This window comes from Plecotus auritus, assembly GCF_963455305.1.
Source record: "Plecotus auritus genome assembly, chromosome: 4".
Classification (NCBI taxonomy): Eukaryota; Metazoa; Chordata; class Mammalia; order Chiroptera; family Vespertilionidae; genus Plecotus; species Plecotus auritus.
The window spans coordinates 103693438-103706645 of NC_137775.1; the positions used below are offsets into that span (position 1 = coordinate 103693438).

Below are 13208 nucleotides of genomic sequence, written 5' to 3' on the forward strand. Positions count from 1 at the left end.
TTTTAGGGGGATTTTAGGATGATTCTCTCCCTTGAGGTTATGTATATAAATAGGTTATGGGGAAAGACTAGAAATAGGGAATCTAGCAGAACTGGTTGTATTGATCCATTTACTAATTTACTTTAAAAACTAGAGGCCCGGTACATGACATTTGTGTACTGGGCAGGGGGCGGGGGGGCCTCCCTCAGCCAGGCCTGCAGCCTGTGCCCTCTTGCAGTCCGGGACAGGGAGCGGGCCTAAGCCGACAGGTGGGCATTCCCCCAAGGGGTCCTTAGCGCTGCAACGGAGGCGGGAGAGGCCCCTACCACTGCCACTGTGCTCACCAGCCATGAGCACAGCTTCTGGCTGAGTGGCACTTCCCCTGTGGGCACGCACTGACCACCAGGGGGCAGCTCCTGCATTGAGCGTCTGCCCCCTGGTGGTCAGTGTGCATCATAGTGCGTGGTAGTTCTGCCTAGGTTGATTTGTATATGTATTAGGGTTTTATTATCCTATCTAATAAAGAGGGGAATATGCTAATTGACCATCACAAAGATGGCGGTGCCCAAGCCAATAAGGAGGGAATATGCTAATTGACTGCCACACCCTCAAAGATGGTGGCGCCCACAGGCACAAGATGGTGGCACCCAGTCCCCTCAGCCTCACCGGGGCGGCAGGCACCCAGCATGGCCGGGCCTGCCCTCAGGCAGGTCTGGCTGCTCCGTGCGCCTGCCTCCAGAGTCCCCCAGTCCCCTCTGCCCCCCAGCCGACAGGGCCGGCCCTAGGCACAGGCAAGCCTCTGATGTCGGCTGCCCAGACACCCAGGGCCGCCTAAGGCTTGTGCTGCTGGCAGTGGCAGCAGCAGAGGTGTGATGGGGGTGTCACCTTCCCCTGATCACCAGGTCACCTCCCGCCCCTGAGGGCTCCAGGACTGTGAGAGGAGGCAGGCCGGGCTGAGGGACCCCCCGCCTCCAGTGCATGAATTTTCATGCACCGGGCCTCTAGTAAACTGCGGCCCGCAAGCCACATGCGGCTCTTAGGCCCCTTGAGTTTTTAGCAAAGGCCAGCTTAGGAGTACCCTAATCTATATAAATAAAATGTAAATGTTCGTTTGTTCAAAATCTTAAATCTCCGAAAGTTCTTCACTGATTGCTTTGAAATTTTGACACAATGTTGCATTCGAATACACGCGTGTTTCTGTGTACCTTATACCTACTATTATATAGATGTCACACCTGTGACAGGTAAAAACATGCTTTTTTTGAAAAACAGCGCCATCTGTTGGACGTAAAAGCAACACACGCTATACTAAATATTTTACGATTCCATTTCAATGTTTCCGATTGCACTGTTAAATTGAATTTTCATAGATTTCGATTTATTTTCATTTAGATTTAATTATTTGGTGTGACATTGCGTTGGAATTGAGCTATGTCGTTCACCATAGTGTTCATTTCGTGAGTATCCAAATAATGCCTCGCAGAAGATCAAACCTAGGTTGTCGTACTCGTGGAGTGGAAGCAGTGCGACGAGTAATTGCAAATCAAACTGAGGAAGAACGGGCATCAGCGAACGAGCGAAACAGACAAAGAATGGCTCAAATACGTGCCGAGGAAGCAGCAGAGCAATGTGCAGCCGGACTTGAGGATGCACGGTTGCGAGCACGGCGATCGAGTTCTGCAGCTTCAGATCTGCTTCGTTCTCAACAGAATGAACGCGACAGGCTGAGAGTGGCTGAAAGACGTCAACGAGAAACAGCAGATCAGCGTCAAACACGACTCCGTGCTCAGTACCATCACGTGATTACAGTCGCCTTGCATTCCGGTACAACCCAGCTGATGATTATAGTTTGAGCTGGCATGTTCTCATCGGCACTATGACTGAAGTGTGTCCTTATTGCAAGGCTCTGAAATTTAATGGAGAAACGAAAGGAATGTGTTGCGTCTCAGGAAAAATTAAACTCTCAACTTGGAGAACCGCCAGAGCCATTAAAAACTTTGCTTGCAGGATATACCGCCGAATCAAAGTATTTCCTATTTAACATCAGGAAATACACATCAATTGCTGGAAATTGGGAACGGAAAGGTGCTGGTTGATCTGACCTCAGGACGAATTTCATTGCCTCATAACTTCTGCAATTTAGTGACGTCAAAAGAAGAATTGGTTGAAAAAGTATTTCCCAATATTCAAACCAATTATAAGAATCACGATTGGCTGAGTGAACGAGCTATTCTTGCGGCCAAGAACAAAGATGTCTACGAACTTAACAATATTATTCAGTCTAACATTCAAAGCGAGGCAGTCACATACAAGTCCGTCGACACTGTGGTGGAAGCAGATGACGCGGTTAATTATCCAACAGAATTTTTGAATTCACTTGATCTGCCAGGGATGCCACCGCACGTACTGCAATTGAAAATCGGCGTGCCAATTATCATGTTGTGAAATATCAACCAGCCAAAGCTTTGCAACGGCACACCGCTTGCAGTAAAAAAATTAATAAGCAACATCGTAGAAGCAACAATCTTGATAAGACCTTTCAAAGGTGAAGATGTCCTCATTCCTCGCATTCCTATGATTCCAACGGATATGCCATTTCAATTTAAGAGACTGCAATTCCCAGTTCGATTGGCATTTGCAATCACCATCAACAAAGCTCAGGGCCAATCTTTAGAATTGTGCGGTTCAGATCTAGACACAGATTGCTTCTCACATGGACAATTATATGTTGCGTGTTCTAGAGTCAGCAAACCAGACAATCTCTATATCTGCACAGACAATGGAACAACAAAAAATATTGTATACCCACAAGCATTGTGAAATTAAACATACTAGAAACGTGCGCTTTCTCTTTTCTTTCTTTTCCATTTAACCAGACTGAGCCACAGCAACTCGTGGCCGGGTACAGCTAGTTAAGTTAGTAACAATGTACCTACCTATATAGTTTAAGTTTAAAAAATTTGGCTCTCAAAAGAAATTTTAATCGTTGTACTGTTGATATTTGGCTCTGTTGACTAATTAGTTTGCCGACCACTGGAATAGGACATTTGCAAACTGACAGTGTTGAGATAATTTAGGTTGGCCTAGCCCCGTGGTCGGCAAATTGCGGCTCGCGAGCCACATGCAGCTCTTTGGCCCCTTCAGTGTGGCTCTTCCACAAAATACCACGACCTGGGCGAGTCTATTTTGAAGAAGTGGCATTAGAAGAAGTTTAAGTTTAAAAAATTGGGCTCTCAAAAGAAATTTCAATCGTTGTACTGTTGATATTTGGCTCTGTTGACTAATGAGTTTGCCAACCACTGGCCTAGCCAGTTTGTCTCAGTGGATAGAGTGTGGGCCTGCAGACTAAAAGGTCCCAGGTTTGATCATGGCCAAGGGCACATGCCCAGTTGGGGGCGTGCCAGAGGCAGCTGATGAATGATCTCTCTCATCATTGATGTTTCTATCTCTCTATCTCTCTCCCTTCCTCTTTGAAATCAATTTTTTAAAATTTAGGTCTAAGTGTAGTAATGGAAATTAAAATGAACAGAGGCAAGTTGAGGGATAAGCAAGGCAAGGCTGCCCCAGATTAAATCTAAAGGATAAAGGACAATACTGAGAAAATAGCAAAGGAAACTAAGAAACGGTAGGGATGAGGGAGCACCCCAAAAGATAAAAAGATTTGTAAATCTACTGGATAATGGAAAGAACCCAAAACCCAAGTCAGTACTTCCGGAAGGAGCAAGCACGAGCAGGCCCTATTCAGCATAACTCTATGTAGCTGTTTTTTTTTTTTTTTTTTTAATTGATTTTAGAAAGGGGGAGAAATCATTGCCCATCGGGAGGACGCTTTTTTTTTTTTTTTTTTTTTTAAATAAATACCCTTATGGTTAAAGAATGTAATGAGGTTTCCTTATTAACCGCGTCTCACTGTTCCCGTTTGGCCAGATAGGAGACGGAGGCTCAGGAGGTCAAGTCTGCGCCGGCACCGCGGGAACGGCCGGCCGGTCTCGGTCCCATAGGTAAGCCTTTCTTTTTTTGAAACAAAATGGCAAGTGCCTGTGAATGGCGTTTAATAAAGCGCCGCACGGGCCCGGTGGGCTGGGTCTCCCCGTCCCCCACGGGGAGCCAGAGCCCACCCTTCCCACCCTGGCGCGGAGCCGGCATCCTCTCAGCCGAGTCCCGGGCGCACAGGACCCGACCGAGCCAGCGCCAGGCCTGAGGCCGCGCGCCCCGCAGGCAGCGCTCAGGTCCCGCGGCCACGAAACCCCGCGGCGGCGGGAGGCCCGGCCCCTTCCCGCTCCCGGAGCCGCCCCTTCCGCTCTCGCCGGGTGGGGCCCTCGCCGCCCGGACCGCTCCGTCGCGGCCACGTCGCCCTGCGATCTCCGCCGCGTGAGGCCCACGGGAGCGCCCCCCTGGCGTGGCCGCGGGCTCGGTGGGCCACGCTGTTCCCGAGCCCGCTCAGCGCGGCGCCACGGCGCGGGCAGCGGCCCGGCCTCCCCGCGGGCCTAGGGCGCGGGCGCGGCTGGGACCTGGGCCCGCTCGGCGCCGCTCGGCGCGGGCCATGGCCTCGGGGGGCGCGGCCGAGCGCCTGCAGCAGGAGACCACCTGCCCCGCGTGCCTGCAGTACTTCGTGGAGCCCGTGATGCTCGACTGCGGCCACAACTTCTGCGGCGCCTGCCTCGCCCGCTGCTGGGGCGCCGCGGAGGCCGGCGTGTCGTGCCCGCAGTGCCGGGAGCCCTTCCCGCGGCCGCACCTGCGGCCCAACCGGCACCTGGCCCACGTGACCCAGCTGGTGCGGCAGCTGCGTGCGGAGCGGCCGCCGGCGCCCGGGGCCGAGGTGGGCGTGTGCGAGCGGCACCGGGAGCCCCTGAAGCTGTACTGCGAGGAGGACAGGACGCCCATCTGCGTGGTGTGCGACCGCTCCCGCGAGCACCGCGGCCACGGCGTGCTGCCGCTGGAGGAGGCGGTGCAGGGCTTCCAGGTGAGGGGGGCGGGGCGCGCGGCGAGGCGGGCAGAGGGCGGAGAGCCTCCGAGGTCTCCCTTTTTCCTCCTGGAAAATGGCTGAACGGAGCAGATTGGGGTAAACCTGTGGATGGTGAGGGAGCCGCAAGTCCCCCGCCCCCTCTCTCCTTTCTTAGCGCCTCTGTGTTCACCGCCCACGGGCACCCCCTGACATACACGATTTCCATAAAAAGGTCTCCACACCTGTTGGCTCCCAGCGGATCCCAGATCCCACGCGGTGACGGGCATGTGCACACCAGCAGACACCCGCCAGGCCTGCAAGCGCCTCCCAGGGCTTTCTTCTGTTCTAGAAGCGCAAGGAAAAGAACACAACTATTTACCGCTTAAGTTATTTAACCACTTAGACTTGTAGGAGGTAACAGTTACTATGAAGATGAAGTGAAATGCAGTGATGTGGGGAGCGCTTTGTGACCTGTGGGTCCTGCAGACAGACAGCTTGGGAGCTGTCACTTCCTCATGGGGGAGGGGCCGCTGCAGCGGAGCTCAGGCCTGGGCCAGGCGGCCCCACTAGCAAGCAACTGTCAACCCTGCGCTGCGCACAAGAAGTTTTAAAACTTGCAGTACCTGACTATTTAGTCAGAGGCACTGACCTCTTTCCCCGCAGGTTGTCAAATTGAAAAATGACAGCAGCCAACACAGCAATAGCCATCAGATGTGACAAATCAAAATCATACCTATTCTTTCTGTCAGATAGACAAAAAATACAATATATTTTTTGGGGTTTCGTAGAATGTTAGTATTTAGTTTATGCGTGCCAGGAGACGGAAAAGGTTGAAAATGGCTGCCCCGGGCCATGCAGAATCCCCAGGGGCAGGTGGCTGCCTCCTGTGAGTCACACTGGCTGCCCCAGGAGAGGCGTGGCCACCCCTGAGCCTGGAGGGCAGAGTGGCCGAGGACAGGTCTAACCCTGGCTTTGGCATCAGAGATTTGGAATCAGAGACAGTTGCATGTGTGATGAGCAGAATAGCCATGCTGACATTAAGATCTGCCGAATCTTGGAAGGCCCAACTGATTCTGCTTTTCTTAGGAGCAAATCCAGAACCAGCTGGACCACCTAAAACGAGTGAAAGACTTAAAGAAGAGGCGTCGGGCACAGGGGGAGCAGGCGCGAGCTGAACTCTTGGTAAGGCTCTTTGGAGTTCACAGAGACTATTGTTACCAGATGGGGACCTGGCCCTGAGCAGGTCTGCCTAAGGCCAGCTGGTAGCATGTCAGTTCTTGACTTCATGCAGGAAGGATTTCACATGAGTCCAGGTGATTTTGAGGGTACGTTTATTAAAGATGGGGACAGCCCAACAGCTGTGCCCAGTGGTTGAGCGTTGACCTATGAACCAGGAGTTCACAGTTCAATTCCAGTCAGGGCACATGCCTGGGTTGCTGGCTCGGTCCATCAATTCTCTCATCACTGATGTTTCTATCTCTCCCTTCCTCTCTGAAATAAATAAAAATATTTTTAAAAAACAAACCTAGGGACAGTGGAGTAAGGAAGGGTTTAGCATAGCAGAAGCAACAGGAGAGCCCAGGTGGGGCTGCTCTGGCTCACTGGGACGTCAGAGAAAAAGGGGCCTTCGGGACAAGGTCAGGGGGTTAGCCACTGCCCATTGCTTCCCTGATTGCCTGTGGATGAAGGAGGGGAAGGTAAGGTGAGGTTGTGTTCTCCAGAGGGAGAGCATGTGCTGGGCCCTTTGCCTTGAGGGTTTTTAATTATCATATTACACTTTTATTATTATAGACTAGAAGGCCAGTGCACAAAATTCGCTCATGGAAGGGGGGGTCCCCTCACCCCGGCCTGCACCCTCTCACAATGTGGGACTGCTGGTTCCTAACCGCTGGCCTGCGTGCCTGTCTGAACTCCCCTAACCACTCTGCCTGCCTTCCTGATTGCCCCTAACCGCCTCTGCCTGCCTGCCTGATCCCCCTAACCACTCTGCCTGCCTGCCTGATGGCCCCTAAACGCCTCTGCCTGCCTGCCTGATCACCCCTAACCACCTCTGCCTGCCTGCCTGATCACCCCTAACCACCTCGGCCTCAGCCTCTGCACCTGGGACCCAGGCTTTCCTCCACCTTCTGGCCGCAGGCAAATGGGACCCTGGCTTCCCTCCCTCTGGCCAGCCACAGGCACCAGGGACGCAGGCTTCCCCTCCCTCTGGCTGGCCGCAGGCACCCAGGACCGCGACCTCAGGCTGCTTCCCCCAGGGCAGGCCCTGGCTTTAGGCCCTGGCTTTATCTGGAAGGACATAGGACATCTGGCGATCCGGTCTAATTAGCATATTACCCTTTTATTATTATAGATACTTACAAATCCACCATCTAGGTTTTTAAGCATTTTTTTAACAATAAATGTTAAAAATTCCCACCCATTACAGGTATTTGCATGTGAGAAGCAAACTGTTACTAATTAGTGTCTAACGCCATCTTGTGAGAAATGTTGTCAGTCCTGGCCAGGGTGTAGTGAGAACTTTTGGACAGGGAACTGATTCCCATGTGCCCTTAGATGCCACCACACAATCCTCTGAGACCTCAGCTCCCTTTGCTTGAAAATAGGTCTGATGGATGGAGAATGTTCTAGTGAGCCTGAGTGGAGTCAGATTACACACATCTTGTCCTCTGTGGGAGGGTTGTCAGAGGGGAGACAGCCCTTCTCTGATAGGGTATCTGGGACTTGCTTCTTGGTTCTGACACTAGCCAATTGGCTAGTTGGAGAGAGTAATACAATTTCTTGAGGCCTCGGTTTTCTCATATGTGAAATGGGTAGGCTAGGCTAGACTTGTTCTTCAGCAATGCCCCCCTCTCTTTCCTCCCAAGGTGTGTTTCTTTGGTTGTCACTGCCTTTGTGATTGGGAGGGTGGGGCAGGGACGCGGAGTGTCCTGCAACGTAGAAACAGTTCCAGGCCAAGCAGAATTGCCCCCCACACACCAGAGCGCCAAACGCATCCCCTTTGAGAAGCACCAAGTTAGCTGATCTTTAAGGTCTCTTAATTTCCCATTTCTAAGGTTATGTTATTTTGTTTGTCTTGGGAAGATTTATCTAGCTGAGGAGAATTCTGAGCTTAAAATGGACTTACAAACCAGGGTGTTGGTGCATCACGGTGTTGCTTAGTGAGTGCTTAGGCAGGGTGGTCGTGGGATGGTTAGGGAGGGAGGGTTCTCAGGAGTTGGGTTTAAATGGTCAACAAGCTTTCTGTAAGGACCGGGCAGTAAACAGTTCTGGCTTTGTGGGCCATGTCATCTGGTACAAGTATTCGATTCTGCAGCTGTAGCTCAAAAGCTGCTAAAGATAATATGTAAGTGATGGGTGTGGCTATGTCCCAATAAAACTTTACTGCACTGGAGTAAACAAAGGGAGTTTGCTCCCACCCTTTGTTTGGGTGGGAGGTGGGGTACAGAGGAAGGGCAGGGGAACTTGGGCAGACAAACAGGCACCAGTGACCTCGAAGCTCAGATAGAGGGTGCAGATGACAGTGGAGGGCCTCCGGAGCCTGACAGTTGATGTGAGGGTTGCTGCAGAAATAGGGTTTTGCATGTTCCAGACCATCCTCCACAGGGCACACATCTGCCCGAGTCGCTTCCTGCAACCCCTCGGCCCGTTGCAGCATAGTCCTTGCCCTTAGCCCTCCAGGAAGGGGGGGCTGGCCTCCACCTGCAATGCACAGGTTGCTGCATCCACACAGACCAGTAGCTCTCTCTCCACTCCTACGCCTGTGCCATGTCTTCTGCCTAGAAAGCTCCCTGGTCTTTGACCACATGGTGAGCTCCCATTCACCCTGCAGGAAGCTGTGAGCACTGCTTTTGTGGCGAGTATACAACTTCTCCCGCCACGGCTCTCACCCAGAGTTATGGATCATCCATGACTGGTACATCACATGAACCCCACTCTCTTCTGACTGAGTTCCCTGAGGGCAGTGACTGTCTTATTGTCACTGTGGTAATTCAGTCCGTAGAGATTGGGGAAAAAACTGAGTGAACAAGATACTTGTTTTATTTTATGTATTTATTTTTTAAACCATTTTATTTAATAATTTTTAGAGAGAAAGACGCGCATTTGTTGTTCCACTTGTTGATGCACTCATTGCTTGAATCTTGTATGTGCCCTGACCAGAGATCAAACCCACAACCTTGGCTATCGGGGTCAAGGCTCTCACCCACTGAGCTACTCGGCCAGGCCAAGCTGCTTGTTCCGGCAACGATGAGGCCTCGGAGTGGGGAAGGCGGGGGGACGGGGACGGGAGGGTTGTGGAAATGAACCTTCCCGCCTCACCACCCCTCCCTGTGTGTGCAGAGCCTGACCCAGATGGAGCGGGAGAAGATCATTTGGGAGTTTGAGCAGCTGTATCACTCCTTGAAGGAGCAGGAGTACCGCCTGTTGGCCCGCCTGGAGGAGCTGGACTTGGCCATCTATAACAGCATCAATGGTGCCATCACCCAGTTCTCCTGCAACATCTCTCAGCTCAGCAGCCTGATTGCCCAGCTGGAGGAGAAGCAGCAGCAGCCCACCCGCGAGCTCTTGCAGGTACACTAGGCAGCGCCAGGGCACCCGCGGAGCAGTCACAGGGCAGCAGGAAGTGGTGGGCCTACCCCGCATGACCAGGGCCGGCGTGGTGCCTGTCTCATCTGCAGGCAGCATGCGGTGGTCTGCTCGGTGTCAGGCCCTGCTCTGGGCTCTGGGATTTTGTGGGGAACAGGCTCTCCTGGGATTTATGTTCTGATGTTGAAATCAGACCATAAAAGAGCGAGTGAACACGCATCATAGGTGTTGACAAATGCCATTAAAAGCGGTGTCCCACCACCTGTTTCTGTATGTCCTGTGAGGTAGGTAGGGTTTTACATCTTAAAGTGGTAGGGGAAATCAGAACAACGTTATTTCACGTACGTGAAATTATATAAAATTCAAATTTCATCCATATGTTATATCAGAACATACCCATGTGCATCTATTTAGTATCTATTGTTACTTTTCTATAACCACAGAGTTGAGTAGTTGGGACAGACTGGCCTTTAAACAAAAAAATAGTTTACCAACACCCACTCTAGGATACCAGGAGGGGCTCCCCGAGACTCTGGGCATGTGTTTCCTCGCGGGGAGCAGGTGGCCAGAGGCAAGGTGTCAGAAGGAGGGCATGGGCAGCGGAGTTGAGGGGAGATAGTAGGAGGGTGAAAGCCCAGAGTGTGATGACCACTGTGGAGCCACTGCAGGGATAGTTGGGCAGGGGGTGGGGAATGGCACGGCGAGGAGACGGCAAAAAGAGGTGACTGTTTCAAGAAGCCAGACCTGAGGAGACCCTGGGAGACGAGGTGGGCTGGGGCTTAAGGAAGCTACATGCTTTAAAGGCACGTGCCTGCTGGCAAGTGGGTGAGGAACAGATGAGGATGAGGAGCAGGAGAAGGGTGCCTGGGCTGTCACGTGAGGGACTAATCACCATCACTGGGTGGTTCCTGGGAAGGCAGCAGGGTGGGGAGGAATGTGTGTGGGAGTTGGTTTGGGGAAGAAAGGAGGGTCGGTGGGAGGTAGTGCAGGCTGGTGTGAGGTTTCATAAAACCTGGTGGCCTTCGTTCTCTGTTGAGGTTGGAAAGAAGGGTCATCTCTGAGCAGGAGTTAGGAAACACGAGCTTTGAAGAATGTGGGAAAGTTCTGAAATTACCATTTCAAACTAAAGCCTGCTGGTTTCTGAAACACATTACCTGTCAGTGGCTGTGGGCAGAGGGAACGCAGGCCTGGGCTCCCCCAGGATTAGGCTTTGAAAGGTGGGATAAAATACACTTAATATACATTCACTGTTTCAGCCAGTTCAAAGTGCACAGCTCAGTAGCATTTAGTCAATTCCCAGTGTGGTGCAGTCATCACAGCTCTAGTTCCAGAGCACCCACGCTCAGCACCTCCAAAGGCCACCCCGCAGCCTCTGGGCTGCCAGGTGCTGGTGGGTGGCCTGCTCTGGATACTTGATGTGAGTGGTTGCCTGTGCAGTGGGATGTAAGGAGCTGAGAAGAAGAGTGAGGACGGCACCTGTGAAACAATCACTTGCAGGATGTAGTCCTAAGTGAAGAAAGCAAGTGGAAAATGCAGAGTATGTTACTCTTTGTGTAACAAACGAGATTGTTGGAAAATACGTGTATTGGCATCTATTTGCAAAGGAAATACTAAGGCTAAAGCAGAAAATATGGGGATAGAGAGAATGGGATGGGAGAAAGGTGATTCAGACTTTTTGAGCACCAAATAATTAAGAACAATGATGGATTATAACTCATTGAATAATGTAATAATCTATCAGTCCACACTAATCCTAATATATAAAAACCCTGGGTCCGTCACATCTGCAACGACCAGGAGGCTTGACCAACCGGAAGTCAGTCCTGCAGTCAGCACTGGGTTGCCGTGGCAACCCAGCACTGAACTTGCTACAGCTGCAGGCACAGTGACCCAGCACTGACTGTTGAGGGGGCTGCGAATCAGGCCCACAGAGAAGCCTGAAGAGAGAAGCAGGGTCTGATCCGTAGCCTCTGTGGCAGCTGTTGATCAGCACTTGCCTCTCTCTTTCTGGGCCTGGTCAGCAGCCGCGCCTCCATTTCTCTCCAGGCCTTCACCAGGGCTGCTGATCAGCCCCACCTTTCTGATCAGGCCCAGTTGATAGGCCCAGAGATGCTGACTGGCATAGAAACTAACCAATCAGAACCAAATCTGGGTCAACTGTGAGGAGCCAATGGCTGCCTAGGAGGCGGAACTTTTGATGCTGACTGGCATAGAAACCGACCAATCAGAACCAAATTGGCTGGCAGAGGAGGGCAGTTGGGGGTGAAATCAGGCCAGCAAGGGAGGGCAATTGGGGGTGAGATCAGGCTGGCAGGGAAGGGCAGTTGGGGGCGATCAGGCCAGCAGGGGAGCAGTTAGGGGTTGATCAGGCTGGCAGACAGAAGCAGTTAGGGGCAATCAGGCAGGCAGGCAGGAGAGCGGTTAGGAGCCAGCAGTCCTGGATTGTGAGAGGGATGTCCGAATGCCGTTTTAGGGATAGGTCCTAAACCGGCAGTCGGACATCCCCCCGAGAGGTCCCAGATTGGAGAGGATGCAGGCTGGGCTGAGGGATACCACCCCCCCCCCCCCGCCCCAGTGCACAAATTTCATTCACTGGGCCTCTAGTAATAAATAAGAAGGGAAAATTCTTCTTTCCAGAAGAATGACTAAGTAATATAGAAGGAATTTTGAAGTTATAAAATGACCAATTGCAACCATTATAATAAAAGTTAATTCAGACTGTTATCCTATATAATAAAAGTCTAATATGCTAAGTGTACGATCAACCATTTGACTATTTGAACAGTTGCTAGGATGCACACTGACTACCAGGGGGCAGACACTCGACCGGTAGCTTAGTTTGCTGCTGGGGTCCGGCCGATCAGGACTGGGTGAGAGGGCCGGACATGACTTGGAACCCTCCCACGGTCCCTCCCTGGCCCCGATCGTGCACCTGTGGGGTCCTTTGGCCTGGCCTGTGGGAATCGGGCTGAAACCAGCTCTCCGACATCTGCCAAGGGGTCCCGGATTGCAAGAGGGTGCAGGCTAGGCCGAGGGACCCCACCAGTGCACAAATCCATGCACCAGGCCTCTAGTTATTATTATAATTATTTTGATTTTTTTTAAAGAATCGTTATTGTTGGAAGTATTACATGTCACCTTTTCCCCCCATTGACTTCTTCTAGTTCTGCCTCACCCCCTGCCCCAGGCCTTCACTACCCTATTGTCTGTGTCCATGGGATGTGTTCCTTGGTTGGTCACTTCCCACCCAGCGACCCTCCCCCGCTGTCCCTGTGAGATTCCACAGTCTGTTCCATGCTTCTGTCTCTGGATCTATTTTGTTCATCATTTTATTTTGTGACTTAGATTCCACATATGAGTGAGATCATGTGATACTTGTCTTTCTCTGACTGACTTATTTCACTTAGCATGATACTCCCCAGGTCCCTCCATGCTGTCTCAAAGGGTAAAAAATTCTTTTTTACTGCTGCATAGTATTCCATTGTGTACATGTACCACAGCTTTTTATCCACTCATCTACTGATGGTCACTTGGGCTGTTTCCAGATCTTAGCTATTGTAAACTGTGCTGCTATGAACATAAGGGTGCATTCTTTCTGATTGGTATTTAGGGTTTCTTAGGGTATATTGCTAGAAGTGGGGTCACTGGGTCAAATGGCAGTTCCATATTTAACTTTTTAAGGAACTTCCATACTGTTTTC

At 51.5% G+C, this 13208-nt stretch overlaps 1 protein-coding gene across 2 annotated transcripts in view; it reads left to right on the top strand.

Moving 5' to 3' along the window:
* Positions 1 to 4300: 4300 nt before the first annotated feature.
* TRIM27 (tripartite motif containing 27) overlaps positions 4301 to 13208 on the top strand; it is a 45739-nt gene continuing 36831 nt past the window's right edge. The window contains exons 1-3 of one of the 2 annotated variants that reach the window (XM_080665438.1): positions 4301 to 4942; positions 6011 to 6106; positions 9263 to 9493. In XM_080665438.1, coding sequence (XP_080521564.1) covers positions 4523 to 4942; positions 6011 to 6106; positions 9263 to 9493 — 747 coding nt within the window. In that variant the 5' untranslated portion in view covers positions 4301 to 4522. The remainder of the gene's footprint in view (positions 4943 to 6010; positions 6107 to 9262; positions 9494 to 13208) is intronic. The other variant, XM_080665439.1, reaches the window with a different exon arrangement.